The following is a 25,579-nucleotide window of genomic DNA, read 5'->3' on the forward strand; positions in this document are numbered from 1 at the left end:
CCTGTTTTTATTTGATATACTACTACACAACCCTTGCTCCAGTCAGCTAAGGCTAGGGAGGAAGTTGCCTAAGGCTACACCTTTAATAGGACTTGTGGGCCTGGCAGTATTCCTTAGAAGGTACTGTGATTTGGTTGTCTGGTATATCTGGGATATAGTCTCTAGGGGTCAGTGCAAGTGAAGTTTTGCTGTCATTGGTTTGTTAGGAGAACTAACAAACAGAAAGGAATAGCATCAACATCAACAAAAAGTACATACACACCAAAACCCCATCTGTAGGTCACCATCATCAAAGACCAAAGGTAGATATAAACCACAAAGATGGGGAGAAACCAGAGCAGAAAAGCTGAAAATTCTAAAAACCAGAGTGCCTCTTCTCCTCCAAAGGATCGCAGCTCCTCGCCAGCAACAGAACAAAGCTGGACGGAGAATGACTTTGATGAGTTGACAGAAGTAGGCTTCAGAAGGTCGGTAATAACAAACTTCTCCGAGCTAAAATGTAGGCTCATGTTCTCTAGGATATTCCTGAGGTCTGATATATGTACATATGTATTTATATATGCAATATGAGAACAAAAAATGCATTTATATGTTTATGTTGTTCATGGAGAGGAAGCTTTTTGAGAGAGATTGTCTGGGATTTTTTTTTCTCATTTTTTACACTGAGTTTTATTAAAAGTATATATGTACGTAGTTTGAACAAGTAAACAGTTGTGTGCATTGTTATTAAAAAAGATAAGTACTTTGCCCATTTCCTCATTTCTTTTTTTCTTTTTTTTTTTTTAATTATACTTTTAAGATCTAGGGTACATGTGCACAACATGCAGGTTTGTTACATATGTATACATGTGCTATGTTGGTGTGCTGCACCCATCAACTCATCAGCACCTATCAACTCGTCATTTACATCAGGTATAACTCCCAATACCATCTCTCCTCACTCCCCGCTCCCCACAATAGGCCCCGGTGTGTGATGTTCCCCTTCCCATGTCCAAGTGATCTCATTGTTCAATTCCCACCTGTGAGTGAGAACATGCGGTGTTTGGTTTTCTGTTCTTGCGATAGTTTGCTGAGAATGATGGTTTCCAGCTGCATCCCTGTCCCTACAAAGGACACAAACTCATCCTTTTTTATGGCTGCATAGCATTCCATGGTCTATATGTGCCACATTTTCTTAATCCAGTCTGTCACTGATGGACATTTGGGTTGATTCCGAGTCTTTGCTATTGTGAATAGTGCCGCAATAAACATACGTGTGTGCATGTGTCTTTATAGCAGCATGATTTATAATCCTTTGGGTATATACCTGGTAATGGGATGGCTGGGTCATATGGTATTTCTAGTTCTAGATCCTTGAGGAATCACCATACTGTTTTCCACAATGGTTGAACTAGTTTACAATCCCACCAACAGTGTAAAAGTGTTCCTATTTCTCCACATCCTCTCCAGCACCTGTTGTTTCCTGACTTTTTAATGATTGCCATTCTAACTGGTGTGAGATGGTATCTCATTATGGTTTTGATTTGCATTTCTCTGATGGCCAGTGATGATGAGCATTTTTTCATGTGTCTGTTGGCTGTGTGAATGTCTTCTTTTGAGAAATGTCTGTTCATATCCTTTGCCCACTTTTTGATGGGATTGTTTTTTTCTTGTAAATTTGTTTGAGTTCTTTGTAGGTTCTGAATATTAGCCCTTTGTCAGATGAGTAGATTGCAAAAATTTTCTCCCATTCTGTAGGTTGCCTGTTCACTCTGATGGTAGTTTCATTTGCTGTGCAGAAGCTCTTTAGTTTAATTAGACCCCATTTGTCAATTTTGGCTTTTGTTGCCGTTGCTTTTGGTGTTTTAGACATGAAGTCCTTGTCCATGCCTATGTCCTGAATGGTATTACCTAGGTTTTCTTCTAGGGTTTTTATGGTTTTAGGTCTAACATTTAAGTCTCTAATCCATCTTGAGTTAATTTTCGTATAAAGAGTAAGGAAAGGATCCAGTTTCAGCTTTCTACTAATGGCTAGCCAATTTTCCCAGCACCACTTGTTAAATAGGGAATCATTTCCCCATTTCTTGTTTTTTTCAGGTTTGTCAAAGATCAGATGGCTGTAGATGTGTGGTATTATTTCTGAGGGCTCTGTTCTGTTCCATTTGTCTATATCTCTGTTTTGGTACCAGTACCATGCTGTTTTGGTTACTGTAGCCTTGTAGTATAGTTTGAAGTCATGTAGCGTGATGCCTCCAGCTTTGTTCTTTTGACTTAGGATTGTCTTGGCAATGCGGGCTCTTTTTTGGTTCCATATGAACTTTAAAGCAGTTTTTTCCAATTCTGTGAAGAAAGTCATTGGTAGCTTGATGGGGGTGGCATTGAATCTATAAATTACCTTGGGCAGTATGGTCCATTTCCTCCTTTCTTCTTCCTCAAAAGCAACTATTTGAATTCTTTTATATTTTGGTGTTAATACTCATATTTCCAAGTAACATGCTAGTAGTATTCCTTCTTAATTAAAACAAAATTAGGCATTTTTATTGATTTTCCACTAGGAAGGATGAGGATTTATTCCTCTTGCTATCTGCTGCCACCACTACACATGCACTCTTTCCACCCCGTCCTCTCTTTATAGTTTTATTATAATTTTGCTGAGATCTATGTTAAGCATTTATGTTGTTATGACTATATAAACATTAATCACAACTGATCCATGAGTAAACTATGATTACTTTTCCTTCTATGTATGGCTTTTTGTTTTATCTGGAGTTATATTGATTTTTCATTTGCTAGGTATTCTATTTATCTAATTATGAGTAATTCATCTCCATCAGGGAATCTAAGCCTTAGTCAGAGATTTAATGGTAGTCTTTGTTAATAACAGTTAACAACTACAAAAGAATCAATAGTGTGCCTAAGGTTCTAGATAGAAAAGACTTTTGGTCAAATTTTATGTTTTGAATGTTGACATACATATAACATATGCACATATGCATATGTACATTTAAACATATATATGTAAGTATACATAAAAATGTGTATATGTATACCACAAACATTCACACAGTTACACATATATGTAATGACCACCATCATCTTGAAGAGAAATGTGCTTGTCTACTTGTTCATTTTAATTATTACATAATTTAATTTATAATATCCCTCTGGGTTCTATGTTTTTGTTAAATTGCTTGTTAACATTAACTTTAGTCTTTGTATTAGTTTCTGGTGACTGCTGCACATTAGTTCAAAGTTAATGACTTAAAAAATTACAGAAATTTATTATCTCTCCGTTCTGGAGGCCAGAAGTCCAGAATCAGCTTCACTAAACCAAAATGAAGGTGTCATCAGGGCTGTGCTCCATCCTCAGGTTCTAGGGGAAAGTTTGTTTTTTGACAATTCCAGCTTTTGGTGTCTGCTGGCATTCCTTTTCTTATGGTTACATCACATAAATCTCTGCATGCAATTTTCACATCACCTTCTCTTCTGTATGTTGAATCTCCCTCTACTTCTCTCATAAGGACACTTTTGATGGCATTTAGGACCCATATGGATAATCCAGGATTATCTTCTCAATGTCCTTAAGATCTCAAGATCCTTAACTTAATCACATTTGCAAAGGCCATTTTTTCTTATAAAGTAATATTTACAGGTTCTAGGGATTAACACCTGGTATCTTTGGGTGGCCATTATTCACCCTATGACAGTCCTCAAAGCATGTCATGGAAAAAGCCTTTCCAAGATTGAGGCTTGGTGAAGGGTTATGGTAACTGTAGAGAAACGGAAGAAAAATAGTGTATATTCTAGCTGCTGAACCAGTTGAAATATCCTGCTTAAGGGCCTATAATCAATGTGACTCTAATAGAGGTTTGGATTTGATGGGAAGTGAAAATTCCGAACCCCTATTTCAAATTTATTACAATGGGGATTTTTGAATCCTTGGTCACATGGTGCAGGGCAATAACACCTACCTTAAGTGGCAATGAATAAAACAGACATAGTCATGGGGCTATTTTTTTTTTTTATAATTTCAGCTACACATATCTCTTTTTGCATTGTGAACAACTCTATCTTGATTCTCTTTGGCCACTCGGCAGCTGAACAAATCTATAAGCCTTCCTCTTGGCAAAACAAAGAGTAGTATATTTCAAGCTGATTTCTCTGGGTAGAGGTATAGGCCCCTAGAAACAAGTATAAATAGAGGTGATGTGCTGTAAAAAATCCGGGCTGGTAGAGTGTTTTCATCCTTAGGTAATTATTAGCAAAAGCCATAAAGTTCATTTTATTTTTTTTTTAGACAGAGTCTTGCTCTGTCATCCAGGTTAGAGTGTAATGGTGCAATCTCGGCTCACTTCTGCCTTGATCTCCAGGCTCGAGCAATCCTCCCATCTCTCGCACCTCAGCCTCTTGAGTTACAGACTACAGGCGTGTCTGTAACCACGGCAGTTTTTTTTTTTTGTATTTTCTGTGGAGAAGTCATAGTCATCATTTCTCTTCAAGGGAGAATTGATATTATTAAACTTTCAGTGAATGGGTTAGTAGTGGTCTTGGCTTTGCCATAATTTTACTGACTGGTACAAGATATACTTTTCCTCCACGTGATACAGTGCTTATCTTTATTTTTTTATTTGTATTTTTATTTATTTATTTTTGAGATGGACTCTCTCTCTGTTGCTCAGGCTGGAGTACAGTGGCATGATCTCGTCTCACTGCAGCCTCTGCCTCTTGGGTTCAAGCAATTCTCTTTCCTCAGCCTCCTGAGTAGCTGGGATTACAGGTGCATGCCACCACGCCTGGCTAATTTTTGTATTTTTAGTAGAGATGGGGTTTCACCGCATTGGCCAGGCTGGTCTCGGTCTCAAACTCCTGACCTCAGGTGATCCGCCCGCCTCGGCCTCCCAAAGTGCTGGGATTACAGGTGTGAGCCACTGTGCCCGGCCTACAGTGCTTATCTTAAAAATGATATGTATTTTATTTCTTTGTTTCCCTAATGAGATATTCTTTGCAAATTTGTGAGATATAAAATAGGCTGTGCCTCTCTGAAAAATAAATAAAAATAGCTGCATACTGAAATTACTAGAGATAAGGAATGAACACGAAATCAACATTTAATATTAGTAGTCATTTATTAGGTGTTACTTAAAGTAGTTGAAACAAATTGGTTCTTTTGAGATGTTTGAATTTGTGTTCTATGTTAATTTAGGAAGGCTTCTTGGAGGAAGAGGAAGGGAGATTCAAGAAAAGACTTTAAGTAGCTATATATAGTCTTCAAATGTTGAGGGTGGAGAAGGGAGTCATGTAAATTGGGGATAAAAGGACTTTAAGGAAACTAGGAATAGAGTCTCCTAGCAAGCAGTGATGAAAACAATTAAGCGTATATGGAGCACTTGAAGAAGTAACTCCTTATTGAAAAAGGTGGATAGAAGGTAAGGAATGTGTCTGGTCAGTGATCTTCAAGTGTATTAATTCAGACTTTAGGTTCTCATATTTTTGTGTACATGCTTTATATAAAGTATACATAATTTCTTAAAGAACTGTTTGAGTAACCGCCCTTAAACCAAGTTACGAAGTACAATCTCTAGAATAATGACAATAATATTGTACCACACTATCAGCAGATCAAAGTCTCCTTTGCAAGTAGTCTTGTTGTCTTAGATCTGACATTTTTTAAATAATAGGGACCTGTTTTCCTGTTGGCATACTTGGCGCATTTGGTATTAAAACTTACCCTGCTTTTGTTTGCTTTTTTCCCCCTTTCCCTGGCAGCTTAGTCAAACTATGAAACAGGCACGTCACCGGCTAGCATCCTTTAAAACTGTGAGTGAAAAAAAGGGATCAGTGTTTCCAGATGATGGAAGGAAAAGCTTTCCCACCCGAGAGGTAAATTAATTTCTAATACATGATTTAAAAAAAAATACAGGTAAAAAATACAGATAAAGATTTACTTATATCTCAGCATAATTTAGAACTGTAAAATAATTGGAAATAGCCTTAAATACCCAATAGTAGGGGATGCTTGAGTAAATTTTGACATATCCATATGCAGTCTTTCTAAAAATATAATTTTCAAAGAATATCTGAAGATAAGGGACAGTGTCTGTGATATAAAGTTAAGAAAACAGTTGGATACGAAATTAAGAATGAGATGATCTTAATGAAAATATATGTATATATATTCAACAAATACTTATGGAATGTCTGTGATTGCAGCATTGTTCTAGAAACAGGACTAATAGTGGTGAAAAGATAGACAAAGATCCCTTAAGGAGCTTCTGTGCTAGTAGGGAAGCATATAATCAACAAGCAAATAAATATAGAATATAATTTCAAGTGATAAGTGCTATGAAGAGAAATGCAGCAAAATAAAAAGATGAAAAGACTTCCATGTGCATAGACAAAAGCCTAGGTAGAAATGGCACAAGAGGTTAATACTGATTATTTCTGGGTAGTAGTATTACAGGTGATTTTCTTCTATTTTTTATTTTTAAAAGTTGTCATAAAGTATGTTACTTTCTAATCAGGAAAAAAATTGATACTATTAATTTTTAAAAAGAAAAATTCTTTTGGTTCAAAACTTAAGTGAGAGTGTAGAGGTAGGCTTAGGAGGATATTTAAGTCTACACTTATAAAATGACATTGTTTTGGTGCCTACCTCAGAATTCACAAATTTGGATCCTAAATTTATGTGTTTTCCTGTGTGTACTTAGTTTTGGCATTAATTTCAATGTTTGATAGGCAGCATCTAGTAAAATAGACCATTAATTTATTTTTTAATTTTTTTTTGCCATCATCAACTGCCTCATTTAGTTCTTTCCCAGTTTTACTTCCTAATTAGTATACTCTTATATTTTCCTGGAATATACATATAATATATAAATATACTTATATGTGACATATGTATTTTTTATATATATAATTTTTGTATTTATTTGTGTATCTTGACACAACCATCAAAAATGTTTGTCTCATATGTGTTGGCAGTTGGTTGAATACTAAACTGTAATGTTTTTCTCTTATTATAACTAAGAAATTTATAGTTAAATTTAAAAAACAAGTGGACATAGATATGTGTCCACATATGACAACGTATCCCACATGCCTTCAGTATGGTTGTCTTTTTCTGGCTTTGCCTCATGGCTCCCCAGATAGAGTTTCTTTTGTACCTCAATTATTTTCAGATGTTGGTTTTGTGACAGTTTTCATACCTCTTGTGGTTTGGCAGTACAATGGTTTGGGCCATTAGACTGACTCCAGGGTTCTGTTAGATGAGGTGATTAGACACTTTCTACTAAATCAAAAAAAAAAAAAAACAGACAGTTACAAGATCTTAGAGATGGTCATTTATATTGTTTGGAAACATGCTCAGACCTTTCAACTGGTGTTTTTCCAGAAGGTGTACTATATTCACAGTTCTGACTGAAATAATTATCCAGTAGACAGGAGGATTAAGTCTGAGATAACATCTTTGTATAAACCAGTTTTATACGTCAGAGGTGCCATATAAGTGTAATTCTTTATTGTTATGGTGATAATGATGAATTCAGGCTACCTACTTGCTTCCAAGGAATGCATATATGTTTTTCAGGTAAAAATATGAAAAACAAATCTACTCAATACAATTGGGAATGATCTAAGAAATTGGGGAAATTTTTCTTATTACTTGTATCAAGTCTTTCCCTCAAATCTCAACAATTTTCTACCCTCTTAGTTGTGTGAAGTGGGAATTTGCAAGTCAGAAAGAACAATCTATGATTGGGTTGAACCCTGGTTTCATTTCCTTGTTAGTTTTAGTGACATTAGAACCTGTCTGGTTGTTATTGATTCGGATTTGGAGATACAAGTAGAACACATACTTGCTTGTACTCTGTCAGGTCGCCAAGACTAAAATCATGAGTCTTCTGAAATTGTTACTGGCTAGAATAGGTGCCAGTTGTCATTTATAAAGTTATTATATTCTCCTGTTTCATTCCATATGTTTTTATATGTGACTGCTTTGTTTGTACAGATGAAGTAGAACTCATGTTTTTTCCCTTTGTTGACTACCAAAACCTAGTAAGATAATTTTAGATCTTTCACAGAAACTCAACTTAGTCTCATGAATATGTTGCTTCCTCTAGACCTATTTATATTTGTAGTAATTTTTTTTTTTTTTCCAGAAAGTGCTTTCTAGGAAACCAGCATCCACTGGGATAAATACAGGAATAAGAGGAGAGTTGCCCATTAAGGTTCATCAAGGTCTTTTAGCTGCTGTACCTTACCAGAATTATATGGAAAATCAGGTAGGGAAATATAAAAAGTAGAGGGGAAAGATACTGGCTTATTAGAACTATCCACAGCTAACTAAGGATAGGATAAAGGGTTAAGATGTCCAATATTTTTTTTAATGGACTTTATTGAGATATAATTCATATACCATACAATTCACCCATTTAAAGCAATTGATTTTCAGTACACACAGTTTGCACAGGGTTGTGCAGCTGTACCACAATCTAATTTAGAGCATTTTATTTTTAATTTTTAAATTAATTTTTAAAAATAACTTTTATTTTAGGTTGAAAGGTACATGTGTAGATTTGTTATATGGGTACATTGCATGTTGCAGGGGTTTGGTGTACAGATTACTTTGTCACGTGACATTACCTAATAGGTAGTTTTCCCATCCTCACCCTCCTTTCACCCTCCACCCTCAAGTACGCCCTGATGTCTGTTGTTTCCTTCTTTGTGTTCATATGTACTGAATGTTTAGCTCCCACTTATAAGTTAGAACATGTGGTATTTTGATGTTCTGTACATGAATTAGTTTGCTTAGGATAATGGCCTCTAGTTTCATCCATGTTGCTGCAAAAGACATGATCTCATTCATTTTTATGGCTGCATAGTATTCCATGGTGTATATGTACCACATTTTCTTTATCCAATATACCATTGATGGGCATTTAGGTTAATTCTGTGTCTTTGCTATTGTTAATAGTGCTGCAGTGAACATATGTGTGCATGTATCTTTAAGGCAGAGCGATTTATTTTCCTCTGGATATATACCAGATAATGGGATTGTTGGGTTGAATGCTAATTCTGTTTTAAGTTCTTTGAAAAATCACCAAACTGCTTTCCACAGTGGCTGAACTAATTTACATTCCCCTTAGTGGTGTATAAGCTTTCCTTTTTGTCCACAACCTTGCCAGCATCTGTAATCTTTTGGCTTTTTCTGACTGGTGTGAGATGTTATCTTGTGATTTTGATTTGCATTTCTCTAATGATTAGTGGTGATAAGCGTTTTTTCACATGCATTGGCCATGTGTATGTCTTCTTTTGAAGTGTCTGTTAATATCCTTTGCCCTCTTGTATGGAGTTGTTTTTTGCTTGTAAATTTGTTTAATTCCATGTAGATTCTGGATATCAGACCTTTCTTTGATGCATATTTTCTCCCATTCTGTAGGTTGTCTGTTTACTCTGTTGATGGTTGCTTTTGCTGTGCAGAAGCTTTAGTTTAATTAGATCCCATGTGTCATTTTTTTTTTTATTGCAGTTGCTTTTGGCATCTTCATCATGAAATCTTTGCCTGTTTCTATGTCCAGATTGATATTTCCTATGTTATCTTCTAGTGTTTTGTACGCTTTTACGTTTTACGTTTAAGTCTTTAATTCATCCTGAGTTGATTTTTATATATGGCATAAGGAATGAGTCCAGTTTCAATCTTCTGCATATAGCTAGCCAAATATATCCCAGCACCACTGAATTGGGAGTCCTTTCCCCATTGCTTGTTTTTGTCAGTTTTGTTGACGATCAGATTGTTGTAGGTGTGCAGCATTATTTCTGGGCTCTCTATCTGTCCCATTGGTCCATGTATCTGTTTTTGTACTGATACCATGTTGTTTTGGTTACTGTGGCCTTGTAGTGTAGTTTGAAGTAGGGTAATGTGATTCCTCCAGGTTTGTTCTTTTTCTTAGAATTGCCTTGGCAATTCAGGCTCTTTTTTGTTTTCATATGAATTTTTAAATAGTTTTTTTCTAATTCTGTGAAGAATGTCATTGGTAGTTTGATAGGAATAGCATTGAATCTGTATGCTGCTTTGGGCAGTATGGCCATTTTAACGATATTGATTCTTTTTATCCATGAGCATGGAATGTTTTTCCATTTGTGTCATCTCTGATTTCTTTTAGCATTGTTTTAAAATTGTTATTATAGAGGTCTTTCACCTCCTTAGTTAGCTGTATTCCTAGGTATTTTATTCTTTTGTGGCTATTGTGAATCGGATTGCATACTTGATTTGGCTCTTAGCTTGGATATTGTTGGTGTATAGGAATGCTACTGATTTTGTATCCTGAAACTTTGCTGAAGTTGTTTGTCAGATCAAGGAGCTTTGGGCAGAGACTATGGGGATTTCTAGGTATAGAATCATATCTTCTGCGAACAGGGATAGTTTGACTTCCTCTCTTCCTACTTGGATGTCATTTTTTTCTTTCTCTTGCCTGATTGCTCTGGCTTATGTTGAATAGGAATGGTGAGTGAGGACATCTTTGTCTTGTTCTGGTTTTCAAGGGGAATGCTTCCAGTTTTGCCTATTCAGTATGATGTTGGCTCTGGGTTTTTGTTACAGATGGCTATTATTATTTTGAAGTATATTCCTTTGGTGCCTTATTTGTTGAGGGCTTTTAACATGAAAGGCTGTTGAATTTTGTGAAAGCCTTTTCTGCATCTGTTGAGATCATTCTGTGGTTTTTGTTTTTAGTTCTGTTTATGTGGTGAATCACAATTAATGATTTGTGTATGTTGAACCAACCTTGCATCCCAGGGATAGCTTTATTATGGTGGATTAGCTTTTTGATGCACTGCTGGGTTTGGTTTGCTAGTATTTTGTTGAGGATTTTTGCATCTATGTTTATCAAGAATATTGGCCTGAAGTTTTTTGTTGTTGTTGTTGTTGTTGTGTCTCTGCCAGGTTTTGGTATCAGGATGATGCTGGCCTTGTAGAATAAGTTAGGGAGGAGTTCCTCCTCCTCAATCTTTTGGAATAGTTTCAGTAGAAATGGTACCAGCTCTTCTTTATAACATCTGGTAGAATTCAGCTATGAATGTGTCCGGTCCTAGGCTTTTTCTGGTTGGTAGGCTTTTTATTACTAATTCATTTTAAAAACTTGTCATTGGTCTAGTCAGGGATTCAGTGTTTTCCTGGTTCAATCTTGGGAGGTTGTGTGTTTCCAGATATTTAGCCATTTCTCCCAGATTTTCTAGCTTGTGTGTATAGAGGTGTTCATCATAGTCTCCGAGGGGTTTTTTTGTATTTCTGTGGGGCCAGTGGTAATCTCCCCTGTGTCATTTCTGATTGTGTTTATTTGGCTTTTCTCTCTCTTTTTAATTAGTATAGCTAGTGCTCTATCTTATTACTTCTTTCAAAGGACCATTTCCTGGATTAATTGATTTCTTGTGTGTTTTTTGTTTCTCAGTTTTTATCAGTTCAGCTCTGATTTTGGTTATTTCATGTCTTCTACTAGCTTTGGAGTTGGTTTGCTCTTGTTTCTCTAGTTCTAGTTTGATGTTAGGTTGTTAATTTGAGACCTTTCTAACTTTTTGATATGGATGTTTAAAACTATGAACTTCCCTCTTAACACTGCCTTGGCTGTGTCCCACAGATTCTGGTATGTTGTATCTTTTTCCTCATTAGTTTCAAAGAATTTCTTGATTTCTGCCTTAATTTCATTATTTACCTGGAAGCCATTCAGGATCTGGTTGTTTAATTTCCATATAACTGTATGGTTTTGAGTGATTTTCTTAGCACTGATTCCTATTTTTATTGCATTGTGATCTGAAAGTGTGGTTGATTTTTGTTTTTTTTTTAATTTGCCGAGGATTGTTTTATGGCTGATTGTGTAGTTGATTTTAGAGTATGTGCCATGTGCAGATAAGAATGTATATTCTGTTACTTTGGGGTGGAGAGTTTTGTAGATATCTATAAGGTCCATTTGGTCAAGTGTTGAGCTCAGGTCCTGAATATCTTTGTTAGTTTTCTGCCTCAACGATCTCTTTTTCTTTTGGAGATGGAGTCTTGCTTTGTCACCCAGGTTGGAGTGTAGTGGCATGATCTTGGCTCACTGAAACCTCCGCCTCCTGGGTTCAAGCGATTCTCCTGCCTCAGCCTCCTGAGTAGTTGGGACTACAGGCACCCACTACCATGCCTGGCTAATTTTTGTATTTTTAGTAGAGATGGGGTTTTACCATATTGGTCAGGCTGGCCTTGAACTCAGTGATCTCTTTAATACTGTCAGGGAGCTGTTGAAATCTCCCACTGTTATTGTGTGGTTATCTCAGTCTCTCTCTCTTTTTTTTTTTTTTTTGAGACAGGGTCTCACTCTGTCGTCCAGGCAGGAGTGCAGTGGCATGATCTCAGCTCACTGCAGTCTCCGCCTCCTGGGTTCAAGTGATACTCCCACCTCAGCCGCCTGAATAGCTGGGACTACAGGTGCACACCATCATGCCTGGCTAATTTTGTATTCTTTGGTAGAGATGGGGTTTCTCCATGTTGACCAGGCTGGTTTTGAACTCCTCATCTCAGACAATCTGCCCACCTCGGCTTGCCAGAGTGCTGGGATTACAGGCGTGAGCCTTCGCACCTGGCCTGAGTCTCTTCATAGGTTTCTAAGAACTTGCTTTATGAATCTGGTTGCGCTTGTGTTGGGTGCATATGTATCTAGGATAGTTAAGTCTTCTTGTTCAATTGAGCTTTTTACTGTTATGTAATACCCTTCTTTGTCTTTTTTAAAATTGTTATTTGTTCAAAGTCTGTTTTGTCTGAAATTAGAATAGCAACCCCTACTTTTTGATGGTTTCCATTTGCTTGGTAGATTTTTCTCCATCCCTTTACTTTGAGCCTATCTGTGTCTTTTCATGTGAGATGAGTCTCTTGAAGACAGCATACCATTGGGGTTTGCTTCTTTACCCAACTTGCCACTCTGTGCCTTTTAATGGGGCATTTAGTCCATTTATATTCAAAGTTAGTATTTGGTGTGTGCAGATTTGATCCTGTCATCATGTTGTTAGCTGGTTATACAGACTCGTTTATGTGGTTGCTTTTTAGTATCACCGGTCTATGTACTTAAGTGTGTTTTTGTAGTGGCCAGTAATAGTCTTTCCTTTCCATGTTTAGCACTCTCTGCAGCACCTCTTGTAAGGCAGGTCTGATGGTAATGAATTCCCGTAGCATTTGGTTGTGTGAAAAAGATCTTATTTCTTCTTCACTTATGAAGCTTAGTTTGGCTGGATGTGAAATTCTTAGTTGTAAATTCTCTTCTTCAAGAATGCTGAATATAGGCCCCCAATCTCTTCTGGCTTTTAGGGTTTCTTTCTGCCAACAGACTTGCTATTAACCTGATGGGATTCTCTTTTTAGATGACCTGCCTCTTCTCCCTGGCTGCCTTTAACATTTTTTCTTTTATTTCAACCTTGGAGAATCTCATAACTGTGTGTTTGGGGGATGGTCTTCTTCTTGTGTAGTATTTCGCAGGGGTTCTCTGCATTTCCTGGATTTGAATGTTAGCCTCTTTAACCAGGTTGGACAAATTTTCATGGATGATATGAAAATATGAATACATTTTGCAAGTTGCTTGGTTTCTTTCCCTCTCAGGGATGCCAATGAGTCATAGATTTTGTCTTTTTATATACTTCCATATATCTTGGAGGTTTTATTTATTCTTCTTTATTCTTTTTTCTGTATTTTTGTCTCACTGAGTTATTTTGGAGAGCCAGTCTTTGAGCTCTGAGGTTCTTTCCTCAGCTTGGTAATTCTGTAATTAATACTTACGACTGCATTATGAAATTCTCGCAGTGTGGTTTTTCAGCTCTATCAGATAAGTTTGCTTCTTAAAATGGCTGTTTTGTCTATCAGCTTCTGTATCGTTTTATTGTAATACTTAGATTCCTTGGACTGGGTTTTGACTTTCTCCTGAATGTTGATATTTTTGTTCCTATCCATGTTCTGAATTCTATTCCTGTTATTTCATCCATTTCAGACTAGTTAAGAATTATTGTTGGGGAACTAGTGCAGTCATTTGGAGGTAAGAAGACATTCTGGCTTTTTGAGTTCTTGCACTGGTTCTTATGTTTGTGGACTGTATTCCTTCAGTCTCTGAAGTTGCTGTCCTTTGGATTTTTTTAAAAATCCTGTTTGATGTCCTTGGGGGTTTGATTCTGGTATAAGGTGGAGTCAGTTGACTGGCTTCATTTCTGGAAGATTTTAGGGGCCAGGACTCAGCTCATGACTCTTGGACTGTGTGCTCTAACTCTGGGGGACTGGTATTGGCCCTGGCTTTGTTCTCTGGTCCCTTAAGGTTAGGAACCTGCCACAATGGAGGAGCTAAGGTGTTCCCAGGCTGCTGGTCACAACACACTGATGGATGGTGCCAGCCAAAACACTTTTTTGGGTGGTGGCAGTGGGATTCATGCTTGTTTTTATGTGCCAGCAGCAGTGGCAGCATGGCAGGGTGCATGCCATGGTGGGATGCTGGCAGGTGCAGGGGTACTGGCCTCATTGTAGGCATTTGCAGTCGTGGTGGTTGCAGTGCTGCACCAGAGGATGGAGCAGTGGGGGTGGGGCCTACTGGCATCATTGTGCATGTTCACTCTGGTGGCAGTGTCAGCATGTCATGGGCTGCTCGCAGGCATGGGGCTGGTGCCCTCCATGTAGGCACTCATGTGCAGCAATGGCTGTGCAGGGCAGGGGGTGGGGCTACTCGTCTCCTTGCATGCCTTTGCATTGGCAGTAGCGGCACACTATTGCAGGCAGGGTGCACTCACATTGGCAGCAGTGGCATGTGGAGTGTATGCACACTGGTGGGGAAGGGGAGGCGAGGTCTGCCTGCACACACACGTGAGCAAAATGATGTTGGGGTTGCTGTGGGTGAGTGCATGCTGGAAAAGTGGCATGAGGGAGGATGCAGTGGGGGAAGGGCATAGGCAGGCTCATGCTGGTTGGTGTGGTTCGCTGTGATGGTAAGGCATGGTCTGCCAGCACAGGAGCTATTATGTGGGCCTCTGGGAGGCACCCCGGTGGGCATCTGAGGTTGTACTGCAAGCACGTGCAGCCAGGCTGGTGCCCTGGGAGAGGCTGGTAGACGGGTGCACTCATGTAAAACTGGCCCTGTCTCACGGACAAGATTGCCCTGCACTGTTCACGTCCAACAGTTCCTCTATGGCTAATGTCTCCTAGGGGAGCAAAGTGGGCCTTGGGGGATGGGCAGCCTGACCATGCCCCACTACAGATACTCCTGTACCAAAACCTCTAGGCTTTGCACTGGCTGGAATTCTACCCCACCACCTCTCTAAGCAGCTCTCCCTGATAGCACAAGTGTCGGTGGGGGTTGTGGCGTCTCCTGCTGCCAGGATTCCAGAGGTCTGTGGAGTAAGCAGGTCGCTCCTTACTTGTTCAATTCATCCCTTCCTCAGGAGCCACTGGGGGCCAGGGACGAGTCCTGGTGCACGGTAGCCCCATTCAAGGTTCCCAGCTTCCTCCCCTTTTGGCCCAGTGTCTGTGTCTTCCCTCTGTCCACTCTTAATGCCTTCCCTCCAAAGATCTGCTAGGAGTGTACCATCTTCCTAATGTTCCAGTGTCTCGGTAGCAGATGTTCCTCTGGGCTGCTTCTAGCCAGCTATCTTGCCTTTGGGATTTGCTCTAGAGCATTTTCTTCTCTCCTTAGAGAAACCCTGTACCTCATTCTCTCCTTGCCCTTAACCTCAGTCCTGGGCAACTACTGATCTACTTTTTGTCTGTATAGGTTTGCCTATTCTGGACATTTCATATGAAAGCTATTATATGATATATTGTCTTTTGTGACTGTTTTTTTCTCTTTGCATAATATTTTAAAGTTCATCCACATTGTAGTGGATGTATCAGTACTTCATTCTTTTTATTGATGAATAATTTATTGTATAGATGTACCACATTTGGTTTATCTGTTTATCAGTTGGTAGACTTTGGGGTTTTTTGGTGTTTGTGAATTATGAATGATTGTGTATGAGCAGTTGTGTACACATTTTTGTGTGGACATTCACTTCTTTTAGGACATTCATTTCTAGGAGTGAAATTGCTGGATCATATAGTAATTCCATGTTTAACATTTCAAAGAACTACTAAACAGTTTTCCACCAGCAATATGTGAGGGTTCCCATTTCTCTGTATCCTCTCCAACACTTATTATTGTCCTTCTCTTCTGTTATATCTATCCTAGTAGGTGTGAGTTGGTATCTCACTGTACTTTTGATTTGTAGTATATTTTCCTGATGACTCATGATCTTCAGTATCTCTTCATGTGCTTGTTGCCCAGTTGTATAACTCTTGTGGATAAAACGTCTATGCATGTGCTTTGCCCATTTTTAAAATTGAGTTGTCTTTTTGTTATCAAATTGTTAAGTGTTTATATATAAATTTATACATAAAATATATATATTCTGGATACAAGTTCCTTATCAGATAGTTGATTTGCAAGTATTTTCTCCCATTCTATAGACTGTTGTCTTACTTGATTAATAGTATTGTTTATGGCACAACATTTTTAAATTAGTCACTTCTTTTTTTCTTATGTTGCTTGTGCTTTTGATGAATTATCTAATAATAATTGTTTATCTTAAGATCATGAAGATTTACTCCTATGTGTTCTTTTAAGAATTTTATAATTTTTAGCTCTTGATTTTAGGTCTGTGATCCATTTTGAGTTAATTTTTCTGTATGCTGTAAATAAGTGGTTCATCTTCATTCTTTTGAATATAGGTATCTAGTTGTCTCAGCATCATGTGTTGAAAAGACTATTCTTTCCTCATTGAATTTTCTTGGTACTCTTGTCAAAAATCAATTGACTATAAATTTGAGGGTTTATTTCTGAACTTTCAGTTCTGTTGCATTGTTCTGTATGTGTCAGTATTACAATGTCTTGATTCCTTTAACTTTTGTGGTAACTTTTGAAATTGGGAGGAGTGAGACCCTTATCTTTGTTCTTCTTTTTCAAGAAGGCGTTTTGCTACTGTGCGTCCCTTGCATTTCCATGTGAATTTTATGATTAACTTATTAATTTCTGCCAAGGAAAAGCCAAGTGGCATTTTGATAGGGAGTGTTATAAATTTGAGAAATATTACCATCTTACCAATCTTTACTCTTGATCCATAAACATGTTATGTCTTTCCATTTATTTTGATCATCTATCATTTCTTTCATTTATCTTTTTAGTTTTCATTATACAATCCTATACTGTAAACATTTTATAACATTTGAACATTTGACTATGCTGACCTACTAAAATTATAATAGCAGTGACCTGAAGCCTAGAATTTTATTGCAATCACATTATGTCTGTAATAGCTACATTGTGTGTGTGTGTGTGTGTACGTTTTCATTGTTTTTTTCTTTAGGAACTTGACTATGAGGAACCTGACTATGAGAAATCTTCATCTCTTGTAACTGATGAGAAAGCGAAAGAAGATTTATTTGGGAGAAACCAGCAGGACCAGCAGGATATCCTTTCCGAAGATAAGAACGAACCTTTCAGCAGAGTTCAGGTAAAGCAACAAGAAATTAAATTAACTGTGATTTGGACTAGGTATTGCCAGTAATGTTGTATTGATTTAGGATTGTAGATTTAGCTTTTGTTAAGTTGGACAAAGATTATAATTTCACATTTTATTCTAGTAATTTGCTTCACTGCCATATCATTTTGAGATTATTTTAGGAATCTTTTGGAAAACCTAGAGTATTGCTACTAACTCACATTCTGTATTTGGTGTTTATGTTCACTTTTAGAAAGTAAAATTCAAAAATCCATTATTTGTTCTGATGGAAGAAGAACAACAAAAGCAGATACATTTTGAGGGCCTTCAGGATATTCTGCCAGAAGCTCAGGATTATCTTCCAGAAGCCCAAGGTGATTTGCTGGAAACCCAGGGTGATTTGACAGGAATCCAGAGTGTTGAGCCAGATACCCAGGCTGTTGAGCTGAAGGTTCAGATTACTGAGCCAGAAGGCCAGGCCACTGAGCCAGAAGGCCAGCCTATTAAGACAGAAACTCAGGGTATTATGCTGAAAGCCCAGAGTATTGAGCTAGAAGAAAGGAGTATTGTGTTGGAAACTCAGGATTTTCTACCCCCAAATCAGGCTTTTCTAACTAAAAACCAGGATGTTTTACTCAAAGACCACTGTGTTCTCCCTAAAGACCAGAATATTCTACTCAAATATCAGGACCAGGATTTCCTACCCAGAGACCAACATGTTCTCCCCAAAGACCAAGATATTCTACCTAAATATCAAGACCAGGATTTTCTACCTAAAGACCAGGATTTTATATGTAGAGACCAGCATGTTCTCCCTAAAGACTGGAATATTCTACCCAAACGTCAGGACCAGGATTTTCTACCCAGAGACCGAGGTTATCTTCCCAAAGACCAAAATATTCTACTCATATGTCAGGACCGGGATTTTCTCCCCAGAGACCTGCATGTTCTCTCCAGCGACCAGAATATTCTATCCAAATGTCAGGACCAAGATTTTCTACCAAAATATCAGGTAAAATAGAGTGGAAAGGAGACACAAGAAGAAGAAATAAGTTACTTAGGGTTTTGAGGAGGGATTTGTAAGGACTACAAGTATACCTTGGAGATATTGTGGGTTCAGTTCCAGGCCATTGCAATAAAGCAAATATTGGAATAAAGTAAGTCACACAAATTTCTTGGCTTCCCATTACGTATAAAAGTTATGTTTATATTATACTGTAGTCTATTAGTGTGCAATAGCATAATGCCTAAAAAAAATACATACCTTAATTTAAAAATACTTTATTGCTAAAAAAAAAAGCTTACGATTATCTGAGTCTTCGGCAAGCCATAATCTTTTTGCTGGTGAAGGGTCTTGGCTCAATGTTGATATCTGCTGACTAATCAGGGTGGTGTTTACTGATGTTTGGGGTGGCTGTGGAAGTTACTTAAGACAATAATGAAGTTTGCCACATCATTTGACTCTTCCTTTCATGAAATATTTCTCTGTAGCATGTGATAATGTTTGATAGCATTTGATCCACAGCAGAACTTCTTTCAGAATTGGAATCAATTCCCTCAAACCCTGCCACTACTTTATTAACTAAGTCTGTGTAACATTCTAAACCCTTTGTTACCATTTTAACAATGTTCACAGTAGATTCCATCTTAAGAAAACACTTTCTTTCCTCATCATAAGAAGTAACTCCTCATCCATTTAAGTTTGAACATGAGATTGCAGCGATTCATTCACATCTTCAGGCTCCACTTCTAATTCTAGTTCTCTTGCTGTTTCTACTACATTACTATTACTTCCTTCACTGAAGTCTTGAATGCCTCAAAGTTCATGAGTTCAAATCAGCTTCTTCCAAACTCCTGTTAAAGTTGATATTTTGACTTCCTCCCATGATTCATGAATGTTCTTAATGGCATTAAGAATGGTGGACCCTTTCCAAAGGGTATCAACTTACGTTGTCCATATCTATCAGAGGAATCGCTGTCTATGACAGATAGGCCTTAAGAAATGTATTTATAAAAAGCAAGACTTGAAAGTCAAAATTATTTCTTGATCCACAAGCTACAGAATGGATGTTGTGTTAGCAGGCATGAAAAAACAACATTAATCTCCTTGTAGATCTTCATCAGAGCTCTTGGGTGACTAGGTGCATTGTCAATGAGCCGTTTAAAAGGCATCTTTTTTTTTTTTTTGGAACAGTTGGTTTCAACAGTAAGTGTAAAATATTCTGTAAAACATGTAAACAGACGTATTGTCATCTTGGCTTTGTTATTCCCTTCACAAAGCACAAGAAAAGTAGATTTAGTACCATTCTTAAGGGCCCTAGGACTTTTGGAATGGTAAATGAGCATTGGCTTCAACTTAAAGTCACCAGCTGCATTAGCCAGTAACAAGAGAGTCAGCCTGTCCTTTGAAACTTTGAAGCCAGACATTGATTTTTTCTCTCTAGCTGTGAAACTCCTAGTCATCTTTTTCCACTATAAGGCTGTTTTGTCCACACTGAAAATCTGTTGTCCAGTGTAGCCACCTTCATCAGTGATCTTAGCTATATCTTCTGGATAACTTGCTGCAGCCTCTCATCAGCACTTGTTGCTTCACCTTGTGCTTTCATGTTATAGAGACACCTTATTTCCTTAAACCTCATGAACCAACCTCTGCTAACTTCCAACTTTTCTTCTGTAGTTTTTTCACTTCTCTCAACCTTCATAATGTTGAAGAGAGTTAGGGCCTTGCTCTGGATCAGACTTTGACTTAAGGAGATGTTGTGGCTGGTTTGATCTATCCATACCGCTAAAACATTTTCCATATCAGCAATAAGGCTTTCTTACTTACCATGTATTCACTGGAATAGATTTTAATTTCATTCAAGAACTTTTCCCTTGCATTCAAAACAAGGCTGTTTGGTACAAGAGGTCTAGCCTTTGGACTGTCTTGGCTTTCAACAGGCCTACTTCACGAAGCTTAATAATTTCTAGCTGTTGCTTTAAAGTGGGAGACATGTGGTTCTTTCTTTCACTTGAACACTTAGAGGCCATTGTAGGGTTATTAATTGGCCTAGTTTCAATATTGTTCTGTCTCAGTGAATAGGGAGGCCTAAGGAGAGGTGGGGGGTGGCCAGGTGGCAGAACAGTGAGAACACACACAACATTTATCAGTTAGGTTTGCTGTCTTATATGAGTGTGGTTATGGTGCCCCAAAACAATTAGGATAGTAACATCAAAGATCACTGATCACAGATCACCATACCAGATACAATAATAATGGAAAAGTCTGAAATATTGTGAGAATTTCCAAAATGTGACACAGAGACATTACGTGAGCACATGCTATTGGAAAAGTGACGCCAGTGGATTGACTTGACATATGATTGCCACAGACCTTCAGTCTGTAAAAAACACAGTATCTGCAAAGCATAATAAAACCAGGTATGCTGTATATTGTACCTGATTTGGAGATCCATACTTGGAAAAAATAGTTTCTTGATTGGTTTCTCAAAACTCCAAATCTGTTACTGAGTGTTATAGTATTACCAGCAGCATATTACTCCAAATAAACAATTTGCTGTTTCTTTTCTTTTTCTATCTTTAGTTTTTTAAATCAACACTCTACCCAGATTTTATGAACAATTTAACTTTTTATTTTTAATCTTCTTCATTAGGAAAAAATTTCTGGCAACAAGGAAGAAGAAAGAGAGCAACAGGAATTAGATTACTTAGGGTTGTGGTTGGACTTTTGTGCAATGGAGTGTAGTTTTTTGTTTTATTCCATAAGGTGCTCAGTTATATTCTGATCTTAGTTAACTCCAGAATTCTCACTAAAACCTAAAGTCTTAACCTGTCATTCTTAACTGAACAATTGGTATGTTGTGTTTATTCTTTTTTAGAAAGCAGATCTGAAGCAGCCAACATCCATTTTGATAGATAGGAGAGGGAGAGAGGCGCTTCCTCTGGATGTCCATCAGGATCTTCTATGCAGGCATCATCAGGCCTCCATCAGAGGCAAGGTAGAAAAGAAAAAAGAGACCAACAGGAACTGAATTATTTAGAGTGTAGTTTGAAGTTTTCAAAGGTTGTTCTTAGCTAAACTTTGGAATTGACAAAAAGTATGGGTTTCTCTTTTATTCCATAATGTCTTAAATTATCCTGAAAAAAACTACCCTTTGGCCTTCAATGAAGCCTAGAATATTATTGCTATCATGTTAGCCTTACTAGACAATTTATAGTTTATGATTATTTTCTCTTTTAGAAAGTACACTTTAAGGAGCCATACTCTGATATGACAGATGAGAAAGGGAGAGAAGACTTGTCTCTGGCAGATTATCAGTGTTTGCCTCCCAAATCCCAGGACCAGGATGACATCAGAAATCAGGTAGAGCAGAATGAAAAAGATATAAACAGGAAGAAAGTACCCGGGTTTTATACATCCCAACAACTGGTAATTTAGAATGAGGGACTTTGGAGCTAACCTAAGAAAATAGTGGCTTTTTTTTTTTTTTTTTTGATGGAGTCTTGCTCTGTCGCCCAGGCTGGAGTGCAGTGGCATAATCTCGACTCATTGCAACCTCTGCCTCCTGGATTCAAACGATTCTCCTGCCTCAGCCTCCCGAGTAGCTGGGATTACAGGCACATGCCAGCATGACCGGCTAATTTTTGTTTTTTTAGTAGGGACAGGGTTTCGACATGTTGGTCAGACGGGTCTCGAACTCCTGACCTCAGGTGATCTGTCTGCCTCTTCCTCCCAAAGTGCTGTGATTACAGGCGTGAGCCACTGTCCCTGGCCAGAATATAGTATTTTTTATTCCTTCCCACATTAGTGGGAAGATTATCCTAAGTCCTATTAGAACAGAGGAACTGCTCTTCAGGAGCATAGAGTGTTAAACCCTAAACAATTCAGTTTCTCCTGGTTTCCTCTTTTTTTTAATTTTTTTTTATTTTTCTCTTCTACTTTGTACTTCAGTGGTACAAAAGACCCTGGTCTAGGGAACTATATGAGTCAAAATCAGTTCTGTGCTTTCTGAGGCTGATGTATCATGTTCGTATCTTATTCCAGAATCAGTTGACTATTTTAATTTAACAAGATAATTATTCAGCTCTTACCAAAGCCAATAGTATTGCTGCAAGTATATGCCCCTACATGAACAATGTAGGATCTGGAAGATACTTAGGATTTGGTGAGTTCATCAGACTGTTCTGTCCATGATGGGATTAAGAATTAAGGTCTACATAGTTGAGCTAAAAGTGTAACATCTCCCTCATATCAAAATATATCAGAATATTTTTACCTAGTTTCATTTCTCTGGAGTTTTCACTGATGCTTATGATATTATGATTAGCATTACACAATTTTTTTTCTATTGTTGTTTTTCCTTTAAAACATGTTTCTCAAGCAACCTGCATCTTTTATGAGAGAAGAGAGAGTGAGAGAAGAATTGCCTCTGGACTGTCATCAATATGTTGTACCTAAAATCCAGGACCAAGACTCTCCTAGAGAACAGGTAGAACCGAATACAGTAGGAGGACTGTGTACTTTCTAAAAGAGGAACAAGGCTAAATTATATAACATTGAGGCCGAAGCCTGTCAAACCAGCTTGTTTGTGGGATACATAGAATTAAGGCCTCCAGAATTAAGCTAAGAGTATAATGTTTTTGGTTATTTCAAAATGTGCCAGAGTAATCTGGAATTTGTTTTAAAATACTCCAGGAGAAACGTTGGAGAAGAGATAGATTAAAAAGCAAAATGTTGCTAATTGTTGAATCTGTGTAATTGTTGAATCTTGAGATTCATTATACTTTTTTTTTCCTACTTTGAGGCATGTTTGGAAATTTTTATGTTGAAACACACACACACACACACACACACAGAGCTTTAACTGTGTTCTGTTATCCTCATCTAGTGTCATTACTCTGGGATTGTCACTGAAGTCTATAATATTGTCACTAGCCCATCATTTCTGCTTAGACAATCAGTTTTGTATTTTGTTGTTCCTTTAGAACAAGCATTTCAAACCACCCTCATCTTTTGAGAAATGGGAGATTGCAAGAGGAAATACTCCTGGAGTGCCATCGGTATGTTTCACACAATATTCAAGATCTAGTCTCTCCTAGAGAAGTAGAGCAGAATATATTGAGTAAGTAGCAGAGTGTAAATTGCTTTTTTTTTGGCCGAAGATTGACAGGGCAGTGTAACTGCTTCAGGAATTTAGCATTAAGGTCAGTAATAATGGGCAAAGAATATAACATTCTTTTGTTCTGTGATGTATCACACCATTCTGACCTATTGAAACTACTTCACTCGTCTTCACTGAAGCTTTTACTATTGTCACAGGAAGGATGATCCTGCTTGGATAATTTATGTTCAATGTTTATGTTGTCTTTTAGCACAGGAACTATGAGCAGACCTCACATGATATGACAGATGAGAGATGGAGAAAGGAGTTACTTCCAGAGCGCCATGGATATATTTTACATGAAATCCGAGATCCAGGCTCTGCCAGAGAGCAGGTAGAGCAGGGTATATTAAAGAGTAAGCAGCAGAAAGCAAATTAGTTAGAGTTTCAGTTGGGCTTATCATAGATTCATTACCAAAAAAGATCATGATGATCGTGTTATTTGTTTTTTATATTAGCAATAGTATTATTAATATTATGAATAACAGCTTACATTGATTGAACACTTACCACATCCAAAATGGTTTTAGAATTTTATATGAAGTATCTTGATTTTCATAATAACCATAGAAGATAGATACTGTTATTATCATTGGTTTATAGATGACATTTAAGATTGCTTTGCAGGTAGAGTTAAGATCCAGAACGGTGACAAGAAGTATAATGTCTACTTTTATGCCATAATATATCAGACTATTCTGACTTACTTAGATTACTTCAGGGCTATCATTGAAGCCTACAGTATTATCACTACTGAGATACCACTGCTCACACAATTTGGGAAGTGTTTTTGTATCTTTTAGAACTTAGACTTTAGGCAGCAGCCATCTGTTTGGTCGGTCAGCTGAAAGATGGCCAGAGGATTTGCTTCTGGGTGGCCATTACCACCTTTCACCCACGCACCAGAGAGATACTTCCGGCAGACGACAGGTAGAGCACACCATAGGGTATGAGCAGTGGAATTTAAACAAGATTGTAGGTACCTACTAAACTGGGAGTGGTCAGGCTGATCAAGAAGCACATTCCTGTTTTATTTCATACAGTGCAAAATGTGTCCTGAGATTATTATCCTAATCCTAAGATTATTTGAGGTCTGTCATTGAAACCTAGGGTATTTTGGGGAGCATTTATTGCCCATTTGAAAAACTATAATTTTATATGTATTTTTATAAAAGGCATATTTCTGATGGCCATTGTCCTTTACAGTGTGAGAGGGGAAGAAATGAGCAGTTCTGAGGGCGGGGATTATGAGGATCTTCCACCCCATGGCCAGGGCTAGATCGCCATCAGTAAGCTGGTAGAGCATAAGGCAGGAGCATCAAGAAATAAACTAATCAGGTTTGGGCTGGAGCTTGTTAGGTTCCTCTTGCCTAAGGTTTGGGGGCATTGAGTTAAGATCTGTAGTTTTTCAAGAAAATGTTACAATGTCCTGGCCTACTAAGATTTTTCTGTGGCTTAACTGAAGTTTGGTTTTTATCACTGGAATTTTACCCCTTTCTGCATAATTTTTATTTTCCGATTTTATGTTTTGAAAAACAAAGGCTTACGGCAACCAGCAGTGTTAGGCTGTATGAAAGAGCCTGGAGGGACATTTTCTCTCGGCCTCTTTACGAGAGCAGAATTCTAAGGAGGCGAAGAAGCAGAAAAGAGAGTTTGGGCTGAGGTTTTCAGGACTGAACTGCAACTCTTGGTGATTTGTAGTTTGGGTCTATAAGGTTGGCCTAAGGGTATGCTGCTGTGTTTTAGTCTACATTGTCATTTATACATCCTGAGCCCTGCCAGGCTCTTTCCTACCTCCGGTCTTTTGCATATGTTTTTTCCTCTTGTCTGGGTAGTCTTCCCTTTTTCCTTCATAAAGTCGGTCCCTTCTTATCCTTCAGGTTTCAGCTTAAATGTCACCTCCTTGGAAAAGA

The 25,579-nt window shown here is 37.8% G+C and overlaps 2 protein-coding genes across 10 annotated transcripts in view; one reads left to right on the forward strand and one right to left on the reverse strand.

Annotated features, from left to right (window-relative positions):
* Positions 1–25,579, reverse strand: part of HEPACAM (hepatic and glial cell adhesion molecule) — a 543,784-nt gene that overhangs the window by 50,983 nt on the left and 467,222 nt on the right. The window lies entirely within an intron of this gene.
* CCDC15 (coiled-coil domain containing 15) overlaps positions 1–25,579 on the forward strand; it is a 98,201-nt gene that overhangs the window by 17,084 nt on the left and 55,538 nt on the right. For 5 of the 9 annotated variants that reach the window (XM_050755668.1, XM_050755669.1, XM_050755676.1 and 2 more), the window contains 9 exons: positions 5,746–5,859; positions 8,136–8,258; positions 17,371–17,517; positions 17,759–18,517; positions 21,384–21,503; positions 21,746–21,868; positions 22,887–22,994; positions 23,491–23,565; positions 23,878–24,000. In XM_050755668.1, coding sequence (XP_050611625.1) covers positions 5,746–5,859; positions 8,136–8,258; positions 17,371–17,517; positions 17,759–18,517; positions 21,384–21,503; positions 21,746–21,868; positions 22,887–22,994; positions 23,491–23,565; positions 23,878–24,000 — 1,692 coding nt within the window. The remainder of the gene's footprint in view (positions 1–5,745; positions 5,860–8,135; positions 8,259–17,370; positions 17,518–17,758; positions 18,518–21,383; positions 21,504–21,745; positions 21,869–22,886; positions 22,995–23,490; positions 23,566–23,877; positions 24,001–25,579) is intronic. The other 4 variants (XM_050755671.1, XM_050755670.1, XM_050755672.1 and 1 more) reach the window with 4 other exon arrangements.

This window comes from Macaca thibetana, chromosome 14 (genome assembly GCF_024542745.1).
Source record: "Macaca thibetana thibetana isolate TM-01 chromosome 14, ASM2454274v1, whole genome shotgun sequence".
Classification (NCBI taxonomy): Eukaryota; Metazoa; Chordata; class Mammalia; order Primates; family Cercopithecidae; genus Macaca; species Macaca thibetana.